Source organism: Chlamydotis macqueenii, chromosome 6 (genome assembly GCF_036417535.1).
Source record: "Chlamydotis macqueenii isolate bChlMac1 chromosome 6, bChlMac1.mat, whole genome shotgun sequence".
Classification (NCBI taxonomy): domain Eukaryota; kingdom Metazoa; phylum Chordata; class Aves; order Otidiformes; family Otididae; genus Chlamydotis; species Chlamydotis macqueenii.
In genome coordinates, this window is record NC_141561.1 from 11,289,675 (window position 1) to 11,313,513 (window position 23,839).

Below are 23,839 nucleotides of genomic sequence, written 5' to 3' on the forward strand. Positions count from 1 at the left end.
AGGTGCTAAAGGAAAGAAAGATGAGGCCATAGCCCTTACAGCCACTCTGCTCTCCCTGGCAGAGCCATGACTGTGACAGCTGTCACATAAATAACACAAATCTAAGGCAATACCCAGCTCCCAGTTTTGGATTTTTTTCCCCTTATCACATAGCCTTTTCTTAAAAATTGGATTTGGCTCAAAATTGTCAGATTAATTTTAAAGAAATATTTTTTTTTCAGTACAATTAGAGAAACCAATCAAAATTTTTCTGAAGTTTGAAGTATACCAAAAAAGAAATTATGATTTGGATTTTTGACTACCAGCTGCAGTCAAACACTTATTTGTGTCCCTCTAGGTTAGAAACTGGAATTTAGACTAAATATTTAAGCCTTTCTTCTCAAAATTTTTCATGATTGAACCTCAGCCAAGATCATTTTGAAACATTTCAGGTCAGCTCTTCTGGTGGAAAGCAGTGTAGCATCACTACAGATACTAAAGCTTGGATGAGTTGCACCAAATGAAGACATGGAGGAAAAGTTGTTGAAGAAGTTGTTGTTTAACCTAAAAAAAAAAAAAATAGTTGCTTTCCTCTTGCTTTTATTTACTTTTTTCCCCTGCAGAATTATCTCAGCCACTGCAATGCGATGAGTATGGAGAAAAACAACTTTGAATTCCTCTGTTCCCAGTAGCTACAGTATCCAGATGTATTAACTAGTAGAAGAGTAAAGGTAAGATTAGCTGAAATATAGCAGATGTTCTTAGAGTCTGTTTTGTAAGTTCAGGAGATTTATATATTGTTATGTCTGTTTGCTGTATTTTTATACAGAGATGAGGACTTTAATGGATGAAATTTCACTTTCCTAGATAAGAATTATTCATGGAAGAGTCCCAACCTGCCCTGTAGCCAACCCACTAACTCCAAACCTTTTCCAGCACAAAGCAAGGAGCAGTTTGGGCGTCTCCTGCTTTCACCTCTATTCTTAATGCACCAAGTGGAACTGGCTCAGGAAACAGAGACTACTGAGCTTTCCCTGTTGCTTTCTGAGCAATAAATGGATTGAAGTGCAGTATGACATATGATATGCTCTTCTGTATAGCTCCAACAGGTAGGGCAACAGGGATACCTCCTACTTCCAGACACATGCACTCTTTACCTCTGCTTTCTCTGTCCCACCTCAGTGAAGCAGACACATTGAAGTGGGGCTTGGACACATAAGACCTGACCAAGGTCTCACAGAAAAAAAAAAAAAAAAGACAAAGCAAACACTTGGCTAAAGATCTAGCACTCAGGATAGCACATCCTACCAGACATAACACATTTTAAAAACTCAGGACCTTTACTCAGTGTCACTATTATTGGGAAAGATGAGATCTCTCGGAAAAATTGTGAAAGATGGGATCTCTGTTGTGCAGTGAGGTAAAATGTAATATTGCTTCAAGACACTTCAGAATTTAGTTGCAGGAATGGAATAAAATTGGAAGCCACTTTTTTCATCTTTATCTGCCAATGTGTAATGTTCGGAGTAAAACTGAACAAAAATCCATGCTGCCAAAATTCAACTGTTGGCCTTTCAAAGTTAAACCTTCTTTTCCCTTTGGTTTGTTCACTTCTAAAACCTGAGGTTTTTAAAAATGGAGATTTTTCTATGTCACTATTATATGGAGATTTTTATCCCAATAGGAAATAAATTAAATAGAACAACTGATGTCTGTGACTTTATTTTTCCTTTAGGCTGGAAAATTCACCACTAGCAGGTTCATAGAGACTCTCACTTGAAATATAACCTAAGGCTTTTTTTTTTTTTTTTTTTCCTCTCCTTCAAAACAGAGAGGTGCCCTCAAGGAAGACTGCAAAGGATCACTGGTTTATGGCTATGTAGGACTACATAAGTCAAACAATGAGAAAACAATACATTAATGTGTAGAAGCAAGGGTAAAAGCACTTCAGTTGACATTCTGCTGTAGTGACACTAGGATACATTCAAGTTTTGGCTAATGTATTTCCTGTATACTTGAAAAACCTTTATTTTACATGTATTTGCAAACTTTCTAAAAGCACTTTCCATGTTAGAGTTAATTTTTCACTGACTTTATTTAATCTTTGAAACTTTAGTCAAAAAAGGCGATTTTTGCCTTCTAAAGATGACTTGACTGGCAAACAGAAAAATTTCCCCACGTGTACATCAGCATCACGATATGCAAGAGTTTCTTTTACAGTCTAGGAAAGCCTTCTGCAATGCATTGCAAGTGCACGTACTCCTCTTTGTCCACCAATTCTTAGTCCACTTCTGTCACCTAAACAAGGCCTTCATTCTGGTCATCAATGTCTATAACATAGCTCTTCCTTCCAGTCTAAGCAATCACTGCTGAGGTCCCTTACATGTGGTGGGATAAGAGCCCTGTCTCAGCAATAAGCACTGACAGTAGCAGAGCTTCAGTTGTGGAATGATCTCCCACAGGGAAATACACTCATTCAGCCCTGATCATCTAGCGGGCATGCTGGGAGACCTTCCCTCTTAATTAAACCCTCCAACTCCAGCTGGAACAATACTTTTTTTCCTAATACACACATAAAAAGAATACCTTACACTCACAAAAGAAAAATGAGCAGCGAGAAGCATTAAATCTGCAAGGAACTTGGCTGTGTTCATCTCATTTCCTAGAGAACTAGTTGAGATACTGTAATGGCAAGCAGCGAAGGTGGGCTGCAAGAAAAGGGTTTTGCAGATTAATTGAAGGTGAAATTCGATTGTTGAAGAGCTCTTCTTTAAAACAAAAAATAACCAGCTTGCACTATTACTGTGAGTTTAGAAACCATCTGTGAAATGAACCTAACACATAAATCCAAAGCAGAATGTTTCAGTGACAAAATAAACTCATGAGGTATCTTTAAGACCTTTAAGTTTCTGTAACAAGGCTAATTATACGTAGCCTGTTGCAGAATAACATTGGATGGCATTTTAGCCAAGCCTACATACAGAAAAATATCATTCATTTAAGATAAATGTTGGGAATTTTCAACAGACATCATTAGACCTTACATGATAATTGTTACATGTTTTAAATATATTACAGCTTTCTCAGGAGAACACGCATCTCCATCTAGTGTCAGACAGCTAAGTCCCTGACAGCAGGATAGGCAGCAATGCCAGCACGGAGCGCTGCCACTTTTATGCATGTCCCACACAAAGTGATAACTCATTCATTAAGGAGGTTAACGGATCCAGGCATAGAAGAGTCCTGGCAAAGGAAATACGAAAATCTTCAGTTGGAACAAATGGCACGTATGCCATGTATCCAAATGCAAAGCTACAACCAGTATGCTTTGTGTCATATTGAAACACTGGTTTTCTTCTCTCAGGAATTCACTGCATTACTGAGATTGCTCACAAAATGTTGGAGCTAAATATTCATCTTTGTGAAAAGTATTATTGCTTCAGTATAAACATTATACAGCTGTGAAAAAGACTAACGTAATTTATTTGAAACTGAAGTGAAAACAAGTACTGTTAATTTAAAATGAAGAATTATTATTGTAAAAAACAGAGTAACAAATTGTTTTTCCAAGGAGCTTTGGTCACAGCATGCATATAGAGATGTACAGGAAGAGCAAGCGACAAATTGCATGACCCAATAAACATTTGGAGAGTGTATTTTCTAGAAGAACTGAAGACAATATTTTAACTTCTATTAGTTATGCCAGGGTCAAAGGACACTAATCCTTAACTTCACAAATATTTATCAGTGGGTAACAATGCAAGAAGATTCTTGATGTCCACAAGTAATTTATGTATATAAATACTGTAGGAGTAGAGCCTTTAGCAACAGATTGCAAGGCAAAGACCATTTCTTCCTTTGAATGTGTATAGCACCTAAACCCCCTCCTCCTACTGCAATATAAATGTTATCAAATAATATGCACTAGCCATTTTCCAATGGTCTCCAACAGAAATCAAATGGTACCATGAACAACTGAACTAAGATGTTGCCATAAAAGACAGTTAAATGAAGGCAGTTGTGCATTAGCAATTGCACAATTATGTATTTCTAACATCACTGGCTGTGAATTTCTTACAGAAAACTATTATGGATGAAAAAAAACCCAAACAAACAAACAAAACCAAAAACAAAACTACATAAGCAGACTGTGCATCAGAAAACATGGCAAAACATACAGACCTTGTATATCTTGCCTCAAGAAGCTACAGGTAGCTGTGGTGGTTCTTTCCCACTAGTTTCTCTGTTACCAGCAAGACTCTCCACTGAAGTGTTGTTACATGTGAAAGACCCAATCCATATTTCCAGCCCCACTTCTCCAACAACCGAAGTATGGGTCAGATTGCTGTGTAGGCTTGGAGTACGTAATGTCCTACCACTCTGTTCAGAGTCATCACACAACGTCCTCTGCTTTTTTTTTTTTTTCATTCAAATAAATCCATCTGTCCTGAGTCCACTGCTGACCATCACTGGCTCTTGCCTTGAACAAATGCAGGGGCTTCACCCTTACTACAGACTATCTTCACATAGGCTTGTGTGGAGTTCTTATGCATACCAAGAGACAAAACTGCTATCTACCACAGGAGCTGTGCTGTGGCCAGGAAAGGGTCATTTTCGTTTCAATCAGTCTTGCTCTTCCTGCATGCTTTACCACAAATGGAGTGACTAGTATGCAGCCCAACACCCCTCTGCAGCAAGCTGATGTCTCCTGCATGCTAACACCCTCATATTCACCATACTAACTTTTGGGGACACCAGGAGTCAATCCAGATTTTTCTAGCAAAGAATCTGATCCATCTAAAAAACCCACATCACTGCTGACAGCAGCATTATACTGACATAAGAACAGCAGCTCCAGGTTAGTTCAAGTAGATTGCAGCTTAAGATTATTACCCTTTTCCCACTATTTTCAAAATGTTTTTTTCAGCTTGATACACCCCCATGTCTGCTATTCCAAAAACAGGATGCCCAGCCCTCTGCAAGACAGCAGCACTGTTTAATCACACAAGCCAACCTCACCAGGCTGTAAAAGTCACCTCATTTGCCAGCCTGTGCAACCCTGACATTGAAATCCCCTCTAGAAAGGCTACTGTGCAGACACAGAACCCAAATACAAGCCTTTCAGCAATATGGAAAGTCTCGAGAAACCTGTTTGAGCATGAGGAATATCAAGCACTGGGTAAATCTCTCATATTTCTGATAAATACCATGGAGGCCTCATTTACATTAAAAAAAAAAATTAAAAACTGAATAGTGTAGTCCTGAGTTGCATCTGTATCCTGAAATATTTCTACAGTCTTTTTTATCCTGACTTTGCCATACTGTCAATAGCTATACCACAACTCCTTTTGTAACCTGTATTCAACAACTGAAATGTTGAAGAACCTTTTTTTTTTAAAAAATCCTACTGAGAGAGCATATCACAGTCATTTTTTTAAAAACAGAAATCTAAGTTGAATAAACTGTGCCTGTTTGCTACGTGAATTGATGTTGATCCAAAACCAAAAGGAAAACATCACTCCATCAGAGAGGTTTCTAGGTCTAAAATTCAACTAAAGCTACAAGAAAAGTAGCATACTCACTCACTGTGCTTCTAGGTTGAAATTTTAAGGTGCCCAGTATTCATGCCCCAGATAGATACTCTCTGCTGAAGAGATGGAGGAGACAATCTTCTTTGTAGATTGATTCATGCTGACTGGATGGGCTTCCATCTCATTATACATGTGTGTGGGTTATACTGGAGACAGCGCAAAATGGGAGGTGCATCATCTGTTGCGTTCTTTCCCCTCAGCCAAAAAGATCTCTCTCCTGGGCAGCTCTATTAGACAGGAGTTTGGCAGCACCAAAATGGTGATAAGGCACAGCTACGTGCCACAGTACAGCCACTGAGAGGTCCCTGCCCCAAGGTCTTTCCAAATGTCTCACTTCCTTGCGTTCCTCATTCCCAAAAGTTCACTTTGGGACAGATGGAAGAAGAATGGAGGAAAATAATTTTTCTTCCATTAGATGGCACCCTCCCTGTCACCTACTAATTTTCTATTAACAACAATTGTCTCTTTCCAAGTTCAATTCCCAGTTATTTTAAGAAAATAATACCAGAGTACAAGAAAAAGGATAAAAAGAGGTCCTCCAGCTTGACTCCTCTAATGGTGTTTTCTGAAGAATTATAACCAACTTTGCATTTTTCATAATCCAAATTACTCTTATTGCACTAACCTCCAGGACACATCTGTTTGTTAGGATTCTGTGAGCAGCAGTGCTACATGGAGGTGGTGCTATCCTGTATTTTGCTAGAGAGCATTGTGATGGCAAGCTTAACAATCAGGTGCCTAGAGCCTGTTCTTCAGTGCTCCTTTCATTTATAGTCACAATAAATACATTAATAGACATTATAAACATTTCTCATCTTCCATTGTTATGCAATGCCCTAGTGAGGCACAGTGCTTTAGTGAGGAATAGCTAGGTAGGTGGAATTTAGGTCAGAAAAGTTAGTTACCTGATCTGGAATTTGGCCAGAACACCAGGGTTAACACCTGTAAACGTATGAAAGCTGTGTGCGGTCTTTAACCACCTCAGGTAGTCAGGAGCAGTTTTTCACGTTTCAGACAGTTGCTATCAAGTACCTTGCTCTGTGGCAGGTTGTGGCTCTCTAGTAACTTACACCACCAACTTAAACACCAACCACCACCTTTGAGGTCTCAGCCCCAGTGCAACTGCAGTCTGGCCGTGCACACCATGAGGTACACCTGCAGGAGGTGGTTTATCCAGGGCAAGCTTTTGTGTAGTCGATAGTGAGCATTCAGAGAGGGCTCATCTCTGCATTGTACAATTGCAGCAGGGGGCATGCATGCATTTTTCTAAGCCAGTGCAACAATCAAAACATCAATACATGCTGTCCTCATTTCTATGCTGAAAGCAGAGCAGTTTCCAGAAAAAAATACCTTATGCCTGGAAAGAACAAAAAAGTGAGCAAAGCACTTATAAATATATAATGATGCTTTTTCTTTTTAAAATCTAAGGTAAGTTGAGTTGCATTCAAAAAGACTGACCAATTAACTACTGAAAAATCCAAAATCCCATTGTGGCCACAACTGACAGCTTGATTAGCTTTTCCAAAGTTTTAAGAAGTACCTTAGTAGACTGTGGGGGGAGAAGTATAAATTATTAAGGTACCACCTACAGCTCTCATTAATTTCCAGTCAAAGAAATGTCAAAAACTTTAAAAATATTGTATTTGCTCTCCAAAATGTAAACTCCACAGGAGTTTAAGTCAAGGAAATAATAATGTATCAGTGCCTGGGTGGACAGAGCAAGACTCCGCTTCCCAGAAAGAGGGCTGCTGCCAGAGCCCAGCCTGACCTTCCTTACTTCACCTCTCACAGGTCAGGTCTGAACTGGAGGTGGCCGTGTGTGCCTGCTCCTTCCTCACTCATGCGCACAGACCCGCCATTCACAGTGTGCTCTCAACTCACCATGGAATTCATGGCAAAGTGATTGTGCTGCGTCTGTAGGTCAAGGGCATGTTGGTAGCTTACGCCGATCTCCGTGTGACTCTGCAGGAACAATTCTTTGTTGTGGCTGATCCAGTCAAACATCTAGAAGTATTCACACAGGACAGATTAAAAAAAGTGTTAGACATGCATGAAAAAATAAGAGACAGTGCAAAAATATAAAAGTCCGCTATTTTGAGACAGATGTATATGCAACACAGGAAAAAAAAACCTCATCTACGTTCCTCACAAAAATAAGCGGTTGTTGAGAAATTGAAGGATTTAAGTTATCACCATATTTTATTATTTAGAGAATGATAGGTCAGGAAAGATAATTCATAAAGTGTGTTCCTCAGTAAGCTGATCTCCTTATATAGTTTTCTCCTATAAATAATAGGAATTTCATATACAGAAAGATGGCAGCAGAGGGATCTAAAAATCAGGGGTTGCTTCACTGACTGAAGATGTAGCAGTTCATAAAGTACCCTTAATCCAGAAATGGACCAAAATTCCATAAATATAACTGATGAGATTTTTGCACCCCCCTTTCTTTTTAGTGTATACATAAAGTTTCCAAACGTTACATCCAAATAGCCAGTTGACTTCCTACACTTATATTTCCTAGATTTTTCCAATTGCAAAGCCAAAAACCAGTCTATCGTCCACTTATTATTTTTGGGATGAAGAGAGAAAAAAAAAAAAAAGTATTTTATTAATATCTATAAAGAGTACACATTTCAACTTCTCCCACTTCCAAATGTATTTCCAAGCAAAATGGATAGTTCAGTACTTCAGACACAGATAGAAATATGTTGAATAAAGCTGATGAAACTCATTCCTTATTTTGTAGCACATTAATGTGACACTTCAATTTGCAGCACATTGATTCATTATAAGCCATCACAAGTCAGCTAGGAGATAACATGTTTATGTTTCGGCTTGTTCTGCGTTGTGTTAGAGACTAAATGCTTTCAAAGTGAGAATTTTTCATTCTTTACTCATGTCTACAGCTCTGCAGGCATTACAGTCTCAAATTTCTTCTTTCTGCAAACATTTTTGTTACAGAATCCCTTCAAACTATGTTCCCTCATCTCCATCCCAGCAAGCCAGGGAACCGTCTATTAATCAGGACTCTTTCTTAATTAAAAAAATCTCAGCTTATTCAATCATAAGGAAAGAAACACTAATTATAGAGGCAGTAGAGGTCAGGTCAATACAGTCCCTGGTGTTAAAGAAAAGCTGGGTTCCAGCTTCTAAGCAACCACCTTACAGTCAAAGGATCAGTCCAGATCTTTGTTATACCATTTACCTGGCCTCCAGTCAAGAGCTGGTTTATTTTTTAGCACTGAATAACAATTTTTGACCTGTGACAGCTGAAGAACACTCAGAGTCCACTACTCAGGCCCTGGATGTTGCTGTAGTTTCTCAGGGTCAGTTACCCGTTCCCTGTAGAGATGCTGCTCCCAAGAGTAGAGAAAAGGCCCTGTATGGGTCACCTAAGATTCCTGAAATAAACGCTGCATTTCATGCTGAGCTCTCAATTCGGCATGGGAGCACACTGCTTTATGTAGGGGATTTGCAGAAATAACACTGAATATCCTTTTCATCAAAAGGCAAATAAACACTGCAAGTGCTCCAATGCCACCAGATACACTACACTGACCTTATCCCAAAAATCCGTCACATATGCTTGATTTCTTAATCTTTTATTTTCGAAAATACACTTACAGCTACAGAGTTCATACTAGTTTGTGTTGATAAATGCTCTTAAAGGTCAAATTTGGTTCAAGTTACAATGATGCAAGTTCAAAGTAATACTGACGCAGTTACTTTCTCATTTGTACCCACGGAGCTGATCAAATCAGGCCTATCATCATTTTTTCAGAAAGTATAAATAACAAGATTTTTGCAAGGATGAGGTCAGGGGTCTCAAACATTACTGCCAATTAACAGAATGAAACAACCACTATAACCTGAAGAGACACCTAAAGCTTTCTCATTGGATTCCATTTTCTCACTTTATTAAGATTTAATAAGCAACATAAGCATAAAATAATTTGCCACACTTGTGAGCTTAAAGAAAAAACACAGCTGTAAAGCCAATATAGAAAGAAAAATTCCATAACAGCAAAGTTCATGTCCCAACAACAGGATTTTACATCTCTGCTGAGAAAACAACACAGATTTCTTGTAAGTAGATATATGTTTGATGTGAACATTTTTTAATGTTTTAAACAATCTAAAGACATTCAGGGAGAAGAAAACTGGCAGCAGTCCACTGAAAATAAACAGTAAATCTAATATTTTATGCTTAGCAAAGCCGAATCAGGATCTTTTTAAGACAAGTAATTTAAACTAGTAATCTATTATTCTGTGGATAGGGAGCATTTTCTCCATCTAATCTATACACATATTACTGGATGGGAATCTAGGTTAAGTTAAACCATGCTTCTACCTTTTAAAATACAATAATAAACTATCAAGGAAAAAAAAAAAGAAATTTTAAAGATGATTAATTTTTTTTTTGTCTGGTTTAATCAACTGAAATACACAATAGCAGTTGAAAGGATGACCTTCAGGAATTTTGAGCAACACTGAGCAACAGACCTCAATAATGAGACCTGTACCACCTTCCAAAACAGTATGTTTTTTGAAGTTCTACTCATGGACAATAGCAGATTTTGGAAGAGACTCAGTTTCAGTTTAGACTTTGAGTCTTTCTGTTATATTCTTCATAAAAACTTACTTCGGTTTCAGCTGGCCTATGCCTGTAGCAAATTATCCCGCATCAACATGGTCTGGAGTCTCTCCCTGACTCTCTCAAGTGTCACTTAAAAGCCCAGAGAATGAAAAGTTTTGAGTTTCATGTGGTTTGGAGAAGGGAAAAAATAAAGCAAGATGCCTAAGAATGAGCGCAGAGAAAAAAAGATGCAGATTCACTACGGTCTACAATGGGCTTGATTATGCACTTTGCTCTAAAAGCATTCATTGCTCTTTGCTCTTAGTGAATAATAAGTAGTATTTACAATCACTTGCTTCAAACAGCAACCAGGGCTTTGCAAGACTGCAGATGTATCTACCTTATGCAATGCATTGCTCCGAGATACTCAAGTTCCAGATGAATTGGTACCTCTGCACGGCACAGTCCAGTGGTGTGTGGAAATACAAATTTGACCCCCAAACCAGCACAGCTTGGATTTGCCTACATTGCTTTTGTTTCCAGGGCTGACTCATTCACAGATCTCTCAAGCATTTCTGCTTAATGCTTACTTAACTGTAGACATTTTCCCAAGTACCCAGAACTGAATATTGGATTTTCTTTGTTGCACAGATCTGGCATCATGGAAAAATTTGTACTTTAACCCTCCTAATCAAGGATGCGTGGAAATGATAAGTATCACACAGTCCCACAGATCATGAGATTTGCTTAACAATTAAAATAAATAAATAATGGGGTCTTATTTGCTTTTGAGATCTAATGGCTTGTGTTTTCAAACTTTTCTCTTGAACCACAAAGTCTACAAAGGGACTTAAACAAATTTCTCATGACAATATGACTGGATGTTGAGGCTTTGAAAATACCAGATGTCGGCTGACCCGTGATGATCCTGTGAGTTTGCAATGTGTGGCCAGGAGGTTTCAATATGAAGGTCTGTCAACATTGTCTGGCCTGGCCCATATTACTAGCAATGTTTCCTGAAAGCTTTCAAGTTTAACTTGTTTTCCACATGAGAAACACTGATGCTTCCTGTGTTCCTAAAGTGAGTGTGCTGCCTAGTTTGCTTAATTAAAGCACACCATTAAGGATGTGAGCATGGCAATGACCCAAAAATGGCTATTTTGTTCAACCCTGTGAGGACCACCCCAGTTTCAAGGGACTAACTTGGGCTCCTGGAAAAATCTTCAACATCCTTTGATAAGTTAGCTTCCCTGTCAAAGGAAGGAGTTTTTAATACAGTAAATAGCAGAATGTGTCCTGTGAAAGCAGCTTTGACCAGATACAGTGTCTCAGCTAAATGAGATTTTCCGTGTCATTATAACATGGCTACACAGCAGTGTATGAATTTATCTCATCGCTTTCATGATAAAGACTGCCCTAACAAACCTAGCCTAGTGGTTATCATATAAATAATGGATCTTTAATTATTCCTGTGACTTCTTAGTTGGAGTCATGCTGACTGCTAGTGAGTTAGTTCTTCTCTTAAGTCTGCTAATTATTCCTGCAGTCATGAATTCACACTAAACAGGAGCGCAGAATAACTAAGATTGGACATTATATTACTTAAAACACGTGAACCAACTCTCCTCAATGTTTCCCAGACTGGCACTTCACTCCACATTGCTGTAGATAATCAGGAGACCAATTAAGCAGTTAAGAGTTTTCCAGTGCCTGAGTAGCTGGGGGGAGGAGTTAAGCATACTTAAAACAGAAGATAAACTTTCAATGTGATTATCTCTAGTAGTCTAAAAAATACATAAAGGAAAGTGAATGCATATGCTGAAGAATGTTAAGTGCTACATTTAATTAAGAAAATTAGTCTATTTTGAGAGAGTCAGAAGAACTAAGAATGATCCAAAGGGTCTCTGCTCAATGCTTTGCTAAAGCATCTACCCTGTCATTAATGATCATACATGCGTCAGTAATTACTACACACGTGGTCTCGAGGCCACCTCACTTGAGAGTCAGGATATCCAATCATATCTCCAGTGTCAGTCGTGCTGGTAACAATGAGTTCTTAACCTCATGTTTTGTCATCATAGTTGATGAGTTACTAGAAAATCCAGGTTAAGTATCAGACCAAACAGCAGGTCTCAAGCTGGTCATGAATAAGTCCTACAGAGGGAGAATGTGACTCCATACTTTCCCTGGATTTGTAACATCTGGCAGGCTATTGAGTACATGGCGAGAACAGCTGTTTGCTAACAGAGAAGAAAAACACGGATATGGAACAGCATGTATGCAGACCGTGTGCAGTCCAGCCCTATCACAGACAAAATGAGATTTATAAGATCATTTCAAATTATAACCTCTGCTCTCTGGGTTTTGTCAGAGCTCGCTGAGGAGCATTAGCACAGGGCTCTGAAACAGTGGTGCAGAGCACCACAGGATGGTGTTTCCATCACACGGCTGGCAGCACGCCCTGTGCCAAGTGGAACTGATGGGAGAGTTACAGCCCTCACGGTTTTGGCAGCAAGTGAATTGAATATATTTAATAAATTGTTTATACGTGCTAAAAGTAATAAATCCCAAATCCATCTAACACCATACTAGGGCTGGAATTAATTATGAACCTACTTGAAGCAAATCATCTTATCTCTAAGTTCTGAGCCATAAATATTGAAGTCATACTGGTAAGTAAGGGCAGAATGATAACCATTATAAACACACCATCCTGAAGAACAATATAGGACACATATCAAGAAAACAATACTGAAGGGATATTCAGGTCAAGTCAAATCACTGCTTTTGGCAGCTAACCACAATATAAAATGTCCTCTTATAAAGGGATGAAGCTCCACCTGAAAACTAGTTAAGTGCTACAGCTCAGCTCCTCCTGTAAGAAGCAGTTCCAGAAACTTTCTGCCCTTGTTACTAAACACTTCATATACTCTCTCACCTAAATCAGACTTGTAGCCCATTTATAAACACTTGCTTTTAGGTCAACACTGTCCCTTAAGTTAAACGAGTTCTCCTTTCAGGTGTTTAACCTTTTCTGGTGTGGACAGGGAAGGTTCATTTTCTCTTCTGCTGTTTGTTTTGCTAGAGCCCAGCTCTTCTATAAGATACAGAGTGTCTCTCTGCACTTGTTCTACTTCATGGTTATCTTTCTATCCATGCTAAGGTCCTAACAGGACTTTGTGGAATGCTGAATTTTTACTGGAAATACTCCAGCTGACATAGTCTAGGATCACCTGTGCGGTGCTTCTGGCATCAACTTCAGGAAAGAAGATACAAAAATGGGAGAGCAACATATACTGAATCAACATCAATACCTTCTGCATTACATCACTATCTTTTCTCTTGGTAGCCTCCTGCATAAATATTGACAAAGACCAGTAGTGTTTACTGGATTTTTTCTTAGCTCTTACAAGCACAACTGGGGTTATGTTGCAAATAAGAAAAGCAAATTCAGAAGCACTTAGAAAAAATACGAGGCAGGTTTTTGTAATAAACTCTAGTCAGTCTCACATGTAATGCACCAGGCATAAATGTATTCTCCCCCTATGCCTCCACATGCTCCTAACAAAGAGGAAAAAAAAATAAAATAATCTTAGTCTAAAATAATGTCTTGCCTGGAATTGAGCAGAGGGCAGATAACTAATAATATACCAGATGAAATCCCTGTTAGATCAGTGCTTTTCAATCTTTTCCAATTTGTGGATTCCATAATCTTTTTCAAGACAAGTGCTACTGCAAATTAAAGTTTATGGACAAGAAATCTGTTTTATCCAATACCTTTATCAACTACTAAGGAACTTAATATCTATGACCCACAGGCTGGAAAATGCTGGAGATGAGCAGGCATTGCTTATTAAAGAGAGGTCCATATAAGAGTCCATGTGCATTTTGGATTTTCAAAATTATCCAGCTAGGGTTAAATTGACTAATTAACAACAGAAAGTGGAAAGTTCCACTCTTGAGGACATCTACAACTAAGCAAGTTCATTTTCATATGCTTCCACAATATAAACAAAATAATAACACACATAGAACAGTAACAGCCAGAATCACTCTTGAGATTTACTAAGTTTTCAAGTTCAAGGTCTATTCCTATCTCATTAAGCAAGGTGAAGTGTTCACTACAAATCAATTAAAGATAAATCAAACCATATTATTTACATCTCTTGCAATTGATATTTGAACAAAAAGAATACCATGCAGCAAATTTGTGGTACATACTGAATCTATACTAATATGCGAGGAGCTGATCATGGAAAGATTTGCATGTCAGCTACTTTTATAAAAGGCAATCAATCAAGAAAGCCCCTGTAGTGCCTCCAGACAAGCATCATAACTACAGTTTAATTTGAAACAGCCATACCTAGGTCACCTGTACATCTGGAAAAGGCCAACAGATGTGGAACACCTCCACAAAGGAGCACATGAGAAAAGCCAACAGTCTAAAGAATCAAGGCATTTACCTGGAATACAGAAAAATCCCTCCGCTCAAGCTTCTAAGCAAATTCAGCAGGACAGGAGCCTCATTAGTCAGAGCCCTTCTCAGAGCCCCTGAGAGCTTGATAGCAGCCAGGTTTAATCAAGAGACCATCAGGCAAGTTGTAGTGACAAGTCCAAACTTAAGTTAGAAAGTCAATCAGCAGGTCACGATGAGGTCCAGTGAGGATAACCAGGGTCAGACACAGCCCCATGATCCCAGCACAGGTCCACAGGGAAAAGGCAGGCACCAAGTCATGCCACAAAATCTGTGGATGGATCAGTGTCTGGCTCAGCAGAGCCTGTGGTCAGGCAGGGCAGGGCTGAGGCAAAGCTGAAGGATGATAGCCCACAGCTGAGCTGCAATGGGGCTCCTGGCCCATGGGTGGGGGCTGGGGAGTCCCCAGGTGAGGCTGGTCAGGGCTATTAACACCCAGCAGTGCCCACGGAGCCCTGATGCTGGGCTGCTTACGTGAAGGGTCACTAGAAAAATGGCTGTTCTCAGACAGGAGTGTACTGGCCCCAGAATAAATTTTGGATTTAAAGAAAACTTTGATAGCACATTTCATTTTTTCATGAATCAATAAATTTTATGAAAACTGCTTCAATAGAAAAAAAAATCCCAATCTGCTGTAATTCCTCTTGCCACTCTATAAATACAGCCTTAATTAAATCAAAGTATTTGCAGGTTTAAAATAGAACTCAGTGTACATCCAAGTGCTCTGCTAAGCCAGGGCCTAAATACAAAGTTATGTTTGTTTTTGTGTTTGTCTCTTGCTTACAGACGGTGACGGACAAGCCAATACTTCTGCCAGATCTTTCCCTTTCACATGTGTTCAGGGCAGTCCACAGCCAGGATAAACTGGTGTCATTCCAATGAGGCCAATTTACACCAGCTGAAGATTCAGACCCACAGCTGTATTTGTGTAACCTCAATGCTGCATGAACAGAGTTTTTCCATTATAAATATCTGTGTATATGATTCATAGAGTACAGTAAGTTTAAGCTACAGTACATTAAATTATTCCAGACAATGGGCCCAACTGTCAACCCACTAGAAAATTAGCTAGATGTGGGACATGACAAATAGCTTTGTATTAATATCAGAGCACCACTTCTAACATACTCATGCTGAATGTTCCTACTAAATGCCAGAGTAAAAGATCTGTGGTTTTTTCCCCGACAGATATCAAGCCACAGCCATGCACAAAGTACGGCATGTGATTCCAATAATGCTGAATAGACAAGTGATAGTTTTATTGTTGAAGGACGAAGAAAATTACAGATATTGAACACATAAATATGACTAATGATATCTGGGTGTATTTTATGCATCTGTGTGTTTGCTTCACTTTTTGGAAATATACCTTTCCACTGCACTTAGTAACACCAAAAACTCAGGCACTCCTGGAAAGGATTTTCTCTTCCTTAAAATGGAAGCGGCCTTTCCTGGACACAGATCATCTACAGAGAACTGCTTGCTAAGTGCAAATTAATTCATTGGCTGGATAGGAAATTTAATACTAAAAGAGATAAATAGATAACAATCTTGTGAATGGAAAAAAACATAATTTATGAAAAGATTAGAGTGAGTCCCCAGATGAGGGATCTTTCTCTGTTTTCAGAATCTGTAACATACAATTTCATTCAGTTGAAAATGTTGTACGAGTTTGGTGACTTTATTATAGACACAGATTCGATTCCTGGCTTAATGTGTGACATTCTGGAACTGGAACAGGTTGCTGAGAGAGGTCATAGATGCCCCATCCCTGGAAACATGCAAGGCCAGGTTGGACGGGGCTCTGAGCAACCTGATCTGGTTGGAGATGTCGCTGCTCCTTGCAGGGGGGTTGGACCAGATGGCCTTTAAAGGTCCCTTCCAACCCAAACCATTCCATGATTCTATTATTCTTGTGATTCCAAATAGCTGCCATTAAAAACAAAACAGACAAACAGATGTTTACTGTTTTGTATCAGAAGTGTGGCATTTCCCCTGCCAAAATCCCCCATGTCTGAGACCCAGAGATACAGCTGTGGAGTAATCATAGGTTTAAACTCCCGACATGTCATGGCATTATGGGGCCAGAGCCGGGATCTCTGTGCAGACGAAAAGACGAGGATGTCAGCTTTCCACTGCTCCGTGTATCTGTACTCCAGCTATTTTCCCATCCCATGAACCAACTGGTTCAATGTTTTACCCCAACACCAGCAAGCCTGGCAAACTGTAAGGGTTGACAGGGTCCCTGCCTGGGCACACGCAATCCTCAGGTGGCACCAGGACTCTCTGTCCCGCGGCAGCACCCCTGGTTTCATGGGGCTGCCTTAGGGTCTTCCTCAGTGAACAAACTTGTTGGAAAAACCTTAAAATCCAACTCACCCTTCACAGTGACTTCGGATTCCCCAGGGCTGACAGGATTTTAAAGGCTAATCTGGCTGGGTGTAAAGGTGCTCCCCCATTGCCCTGTGCGACGGGAGTGATGGTTGCCCAGCAGCGGCAGGGCAGCCTGTCAGGAGGCTGTGAGCCACCCCAAGTCGGTCCAGACCGGTTCCCACCGGCTCTGGCACTGAGGGGAACCCCAGTGGGGAAAATCGCCACACTCCCGAGCCCGGGCCCAAACGTCCGTCAGCCAGAGAAGAGCCTGGATACAGGGGGTTAGGGAAAGAAAACGGCGGCTGCTGAGGGCTGGAGGGGTCCTCCCTGGCAGAGAGGGCAGGGACAGCCTTGAGGGATGCGAGTGGCCCACGCCTGGGCAGGGACACTAAGAAACACAGTGTGAAAATCTTAAAAATCAGATAAGAGCTCTAATAACAGCAGAAAGAAACTCCTGCAAACTTTATCCCTGACCTCCCTTGCTGCCTGTCACCCCAACAGAAGAATGTTTACTGACCAAGTATGAAACATGATAAAAATAAGTAAAATTGAGTCTGGGGAAGCACAGGTGTTCATGAGAGTATGTCCTACTATTTCTTCTCAACACTCAAATTGAGATCAGAAGTTTGTGTTGATTAGCAATAAATTGAGCGAAATTCCTCAACTCGAGACTGTTTTGCTTGCAACACCTTTTCAGCACTGGTGTAGGAAGTAAGGCATCCAGGATTTCGACACCAAATAATATGGAGGGGTCTCGCAACACGTGAAGGTTCAAGAAACATTTCTGAATCAGTTTTCATAATGTGCATGATGTGTAAGAAAAAAAAAGCCAGAGTGACCTGGTTTAAAGTGATACTGATATACCTGGAAACGATCCACAGACCGTGCTCCTGGTTTCGCCTCTTAAACTATCAGCAGCTCCTAAGGAGGCAACATGACTGCACACACACCCTCATGTGCTCCCTATAAATAGATAGGAAGGCTAATTTAAGATATACTTTTAAGATCCCAAGCTTTGCCAAGTGTGGGCCATTTAAAGCATTTCAGCCAGGCCAGGAAGACATTCATTTAGGAATAATCACATAGCTACATCTGAAAGATGCTGCACAGTAAGTCTGTGAACCTCATGCACAGTTTAATTACAGTATTTCCTGACAGCTAGGCTCTTATCACCTAACCTTTTTGAGGATCAAAGCAATAAATAAAAAAAAAGCAGCTTCCTTCTCTTTTTCTATATGTGCGGGCCTCTTTCTTCTCTTTTTCTAGACATGTGGGCTTTGTTGCCCTTTAGAACACTTGGGTCTTCTTGTCTTCATTAGTTAAAGCAGAACTTCATGGTTATAATATGCTATAGTCATCCTTAAAAATAAGTTTTAAGTCTGTATTCAGATGCCAAAACACTTTCTCTTGCCATACTGATCAGGAGAGCATTCCTGTGCCTCCCAGCAGTGCCAAGTTGGGGAAGCTGAAACAGCCTCAAAACGCGCTCTATCAAAATTGGCAAGTGAAATACAGAGGAAATTTGTGCAAATGCAAAAATATTCCACCAGAACACACTGCCTTCAATTATTTTTGGACCCATTCTAATGTTCATAGAGGAAGCAAGAGCAATAGTAACTGCGTATCCCGTGTCGGCAGCAGGAAACTACAAATAGCACAGTACACCACGTTCCAGTTTCAGCAGCAGCAGGCTTCAGAGACGTTTCCTTACAGTCAGGAGCGGACGGACTGCGAGGCGACTGCTGCCAGAGCCTGGAAACATACAGCAGGAACTACGCCATCACTCAGTTAATGTTCTGCCCTCTGGCACGGAAAGGTCACAAGTGTGTTGGATGATCCAGTGCAAATCGGATAGAAAGTGGCTGCAGACTGCTGTAACTATGCTATCAGGCACACTTAGCATGAAGGAAATGCGCAAGTCTTCCTCATCCCTAGCTGCAGCAGTGGAGCAAGGCATTGTGATTGTTTTTACATTCCCAACAAAAAGATCAGGTTCAATTCCAAGTGCTGTGAAGGCAACATATTTAGCAGCCTGCAAAAAAAAAAAATTAGCAGATTTGGCAGCACAAGGCAGAATGAATTGATAAAGGAAGATGGAAAGCATGGAGATATCTATTTTACACATCAGATCAGGACTCCCACTGCAGGACAGGCTTCCTGTGTGACAAGAGGCAAGGCAGTTAACCCCTGTGGTTTTTAATTCCCGATTTTTAGCTTTGAACTTTGCATCCTTTGTACTTCCATTTTGCTGCGCCAAAGCCAATCCAGCTCAACAGCGATCAGTCTCTGGCAGATGATTGCCCTTCTTGATGGACAGCTGTCCACATCTGAAAAATGAGGACTACAAATACCTTCAGAAGATTCTTATCTGCTTTGCTTGTGGAGTCTGAAGTCTGGTCATGGAAGTGTTACAGGAGGAAGCTTGCACCCTCAGAGCTGTCAAACCAGCAACAGACTTGTCACAGCAGAAATGGTAGGCTCCAAAAGGAGTCCTGCCCCCTCCTCCACAGGGAAAGAAATAATGGTTGCAACAACAGTAGGTGACATTCACCACTAGGATAACATCCACCAGGAAGAAGATTTCTGATACATATTTATCCAGTTCCCTCTACCGTGCTGCTCAGCAGGCAAGGCAATCCCACACTTCCTCAAACCAAATGGCAAAACTGGGTTTGTAGCTGCTTTCAGTTGTAGGAGCAGCACAAGGCAGTTGGTGTGTACTCATTAATTTGTCCTGTTGGTTTAGATTTGTCCCCAAGCTTTCTACTGGTGGATGGAAAGGCAGAAAAGCAAATGTTCACAATGCTATTGGTACATACGGGAAGAACTCCTGTGGCCTTGACTGATAAATCAGAAAGTAGCAGGATACAAGCTTGACACTGTGAAAAAGCTGCAAGCTCCTTTGGAACATCACTAATAATGAAGACATTTTGATTTTACAATCCAATTAGCAGAAATGAGCTCTGTTTGTGCTTTGAGGGAAGTTAAAAACTTCTATAATGATCTCCTAGTCTTGAAAAAAATCTGTTCTTTCCTACAAATATCAAGAACAGGATCTTATTAAGTGTGACCAGCAGTGGCCAAAGTAATGAATAGTTCCCACAGAGCCCCCTGTGATTACTTCCCACTCCGGCAACCCTTCATTTTAGATTGAGGGCAATAATTGTGGATGGCATTAGCAACCTGTCAGAAGCCTACTTCACACTAAACAGAGCAGATGTCAGCTAGCTGCATCTTTAATTCAGAGCAAAGACTGCAAGTCCCAGCATGTGGGTTCCCAAACTGAGAGATACAGGCTATGCAAGATTCATCTTCCTGTTAAAGCTGAAGGTTTTTTGCAAGTAATTTATCCTTATAGGTGCTGAAGAGGATTTACCCCACAGTTCCCCGATAATTCTTTTGTGCTTATGACTAGGTGAGGGGGACTGGAGATTTGACATCATTTAGCTGCCACTCTCAGAGCCTTCCAAACTGTACAGTGCTGGTCCCACTCTGAAATCTCTTTAGCACATGACATCTACGCTCACAGCATCACAAGGAACTGTCAACACATGCTCTGCGCACAACCACTCCTTGCTGTAACATTTTTTTCTGCTTCTAGGCAAACTTTGTTATTTTATTTTTTTTTTAAAAAAAAAGAAAAAAAAAGCCTGAGACCAGGTAAACCCAGTAATTTGGGGAATCCATGAGCCTAAGCCCTGTTTTGCTACCACCAAGCTTCAGAAAAAAAAAAAAAAAAAGCTGTAAAGCTGCATTCAGAACGTTATACTGTTCATTCAGCTACATCAGAACACCTCATAGTGGCTTATCCATGACAGAAAGCACCAAAGTGCTTCAAGACAAAGCAGGAGCAGTGCTCAGTAGGAAGAATTCAATTATTTTAAAATGCAAAGAAAATAAATATGACAGAGAACACATTTGAATAAACACTGAAAATTAATGAAAAACTGCTGTTACAACAGAGTTACTGCTACATGCTTTCAAGTCTTACCTGTTTTATTAGAGCTTCTTTTGTTCTAAGATGTGTGAAGTAATTAAATAAAAGTGATTAGAGCTGGCATAGGTTCATTTGAGGAATTACACAGATTTTGAAAAATGGATATATAGTTTCTCCCTTTGATATAAATTTCCTGTGTTGGTCCTTTGTCCTTGATCGATGCTATTAGGAAGGTCTTACACAAAACATCTTAAGTGAAGCAGAATGTTAGCAGTACTACACTAAAGCAACCCAAGTCATGTGTGGATACATATCTGCATTCAGTAGGAATGTTTCCACACCCTTACATCTCCAAGAGCATTTTTCAACTGCAAATCTGCATTTTTTTTTTGCTGGAAACAGCCAACACCCTAGCCAAATTCAGTACACTATGCTAGGTACCATACAAACATGCACTTAGCTATTGTTTATGCATCAGCTTAGTCTCAATTTAAGCCTCCTTTCCATATAATCTATATAATTATCTTTCTGACATTTTAAGATCTGGTATTGTAAGATGGTGTCTGCCAATTCAACAATTTAGGGACCTATCTGCACCCATCTTCTGTGTTCTGCCTGGTATTGAAATTCTGTGTCAGAGCAAACACTTCACATTGAACATGGGGCTTGTCCTCTCTGTCGTCATTTTAGTTTCAGAGTGGGCTTCAGTACAAAGGATAACACAAGATGATGATCTTTTTTCTGTTCATATGACAGCTTATTTAGACTGACAGCTGACTTGCCTTCCCAGCATTGGCATCCCGAGTCTGATTTTATTAACGGGGAAGAACAGTCGTTTAGTGAGAATCTCTACACCAAAAAAGACACCATATGCCAAGGGAAACTTCAGATTCTAAAAGAAAACATTCTTCACTGGCAGTATTAGAGAGTAGATGCCAGATATGGAAACAAGGTTTCAGGAGAGAACAGACACTATGTGCTTTGTGCAAGAGTCCATATGCATCAGAAAAGACAGAGAAAAAGATGCTAAAGCAACTTAAAATACTTTGACTAAATGTTGCTCTTGAGCAATGCCTATTCCAGATCCATAAATGTAGAGATTGGTATATTTCTTCTATAGCTTAAAAATAAAAACCAATTGTGTCAGGAACATTTTTTAAGCTTATTTTTCTTACATTAGGACTCTTACAAGCCGTGGCAAATCAGGCTGCCCATAGTGTTGCAAATGTGTAGTAACGTAACTGGAATACTGGTGGGGTGTCCCAGCATGGACAGCTGGAAATAAGGTCCGGTTTCTGCAAGTGAGTGGCAAAGTTGCTATCCCTGCCATCAGTAAGGAGCCAGAAACAGCAGCTAGAGATGGTGGGTACGCAGCTCCTGGATGCAGGGCTCCAACAGCACTGGCTCACTGAATACCTGTCAGCGGGAACTCTTACGGAGACCGTGAGTCTTTCCCTAATTTTAACAGACAATGAGGTTCGCTCTGGTTTACGGGACCAGGCCTCTGTCTTTTAGCAGACAACTCAGGGAGGCCTCAAGCACCAAAATGCAGTTAGGTGAGGGGATGTAGCTAAAATTAGCCTGAAACTGAGTGTTTTCATCCAATGAAGGGAGAAGCAGCTGTTTTAGGCTGAAAGGGGTCAGCAGAACTCTTTTTCTGGGATTATGGAAAGGGATTTCATTTATGCTTAGCACTAAATTCTCGGTCGCTCTTCTTACCAAGCTCTCTGCAAACACACGCATGTTCATAAATACAGACCACAGTTCAGTGCCTTCCCAGTCAGTATCTGCACCCCAAGGCCTCTGTCCTTTGTCTGTACAGACATTTGGAATGGGCTAGGGATGAAAGTAACCTGCTTAAATGAGTCTCACTTAGGCCTCAGTCAAATGTCTCTGCAGAAGACACTAAGCTTATTGACTCCTTTTATTGCAGAAGTCTTACGGAGCTTACTTCAGGTCTAACACCACCCCTTGTGTTCAAAATCTCCAGGAAAGCTCCTTACTGCGATGCTCACTTACTGAGCTGTTGTGATATCCATGGTATAAGTACTTAGATGGAAAATCCAGGGCATGCAGAGTTCTGTACGCCAGTGCAGTTTTCATGTAACTTAAATGAAATCTAAATCCTATGCAAAAATCCATGTCTAATCCATGCTTATTATGCCTGTATGATTATTACTGTTAACTGCTAAATACCATTCATTCAGTAACAAATCCTTTCGCCGTGAAACAGCACAGAGGGCATATACACTTCTCCTTGGTGCAAGATACTAAGGACACGCTCTCATTATTAATCCCGATTCTGGTTCTTTTCCCTCTTAATATGCTATCTGCCTCTTCTCTAGTCCTAATTAACTACCTCCCCAGAACTCATTTGCTTTTTATTCATTTCACATATGACAGCTCCCACCATCAGTTTCTTTCCTCATCCCAGTCTCATTCCCTGGGACACATCCTCCTTACAGTAATTTCTAAGCCAACCTTTCATACGAAATCTTGGAGGCAATTGTATGTATGGCACATAGGACAGATGAAAGAAAGCAGGCGCTTCCAGCAGTGGAATAAGAGAGGGGAAACGGTCCTTCACGAAGTGGATTTTATCTGTCAGAGGACTCTGTCCCAGGGACACAAATCCTTAAGGGTTAATATGTCAGGCTTTAAATGGAAAACTCTTATCATCCACTTATGTATCGCTTCCAGGGTATTTTGACGCTGCTAGAAGAAGAAAATGCAGAGGTGACACAAAAAGAAGAAGGAAGTGAACATGTTGCTCATCTTTTTAATCTTTCTCATGCTGCTTTTCCAGAAAGTCAGCTAAGATCCATTTCTAGGAAATGCTTCCCCACACATCATCACTTGACTGAAGAAGCAGCTACAATTGCTCTACTTAATGGACTGTAATAAAA

General features: G+C 40.2%; 1 protein-coding gene across 2 annotated transcripts in view; it reads right to left on the minus strand.

Moving 5' to 3' along the window:
• KALRN (kalirin RhoGEF kinase) overlaps positions 1–23,839 on the minus strand; it is a 508,172-nt gene that overhangs the window by 269,814 nt on the left and 214,519 nt on the right. For both annotated transcript variants that reach the window (XM_086751416.1, XM_086751415.1), the window contains one exon: positions 7,452–7,574. In XM_086751416.1, coding sequence (XP_086607542.1) covers positions 7,452–7,574 — 123 coding nt within the window. The remainder of the gene's footprint in view (positions 1–7,451; positions 7,575–23,839) is intronic.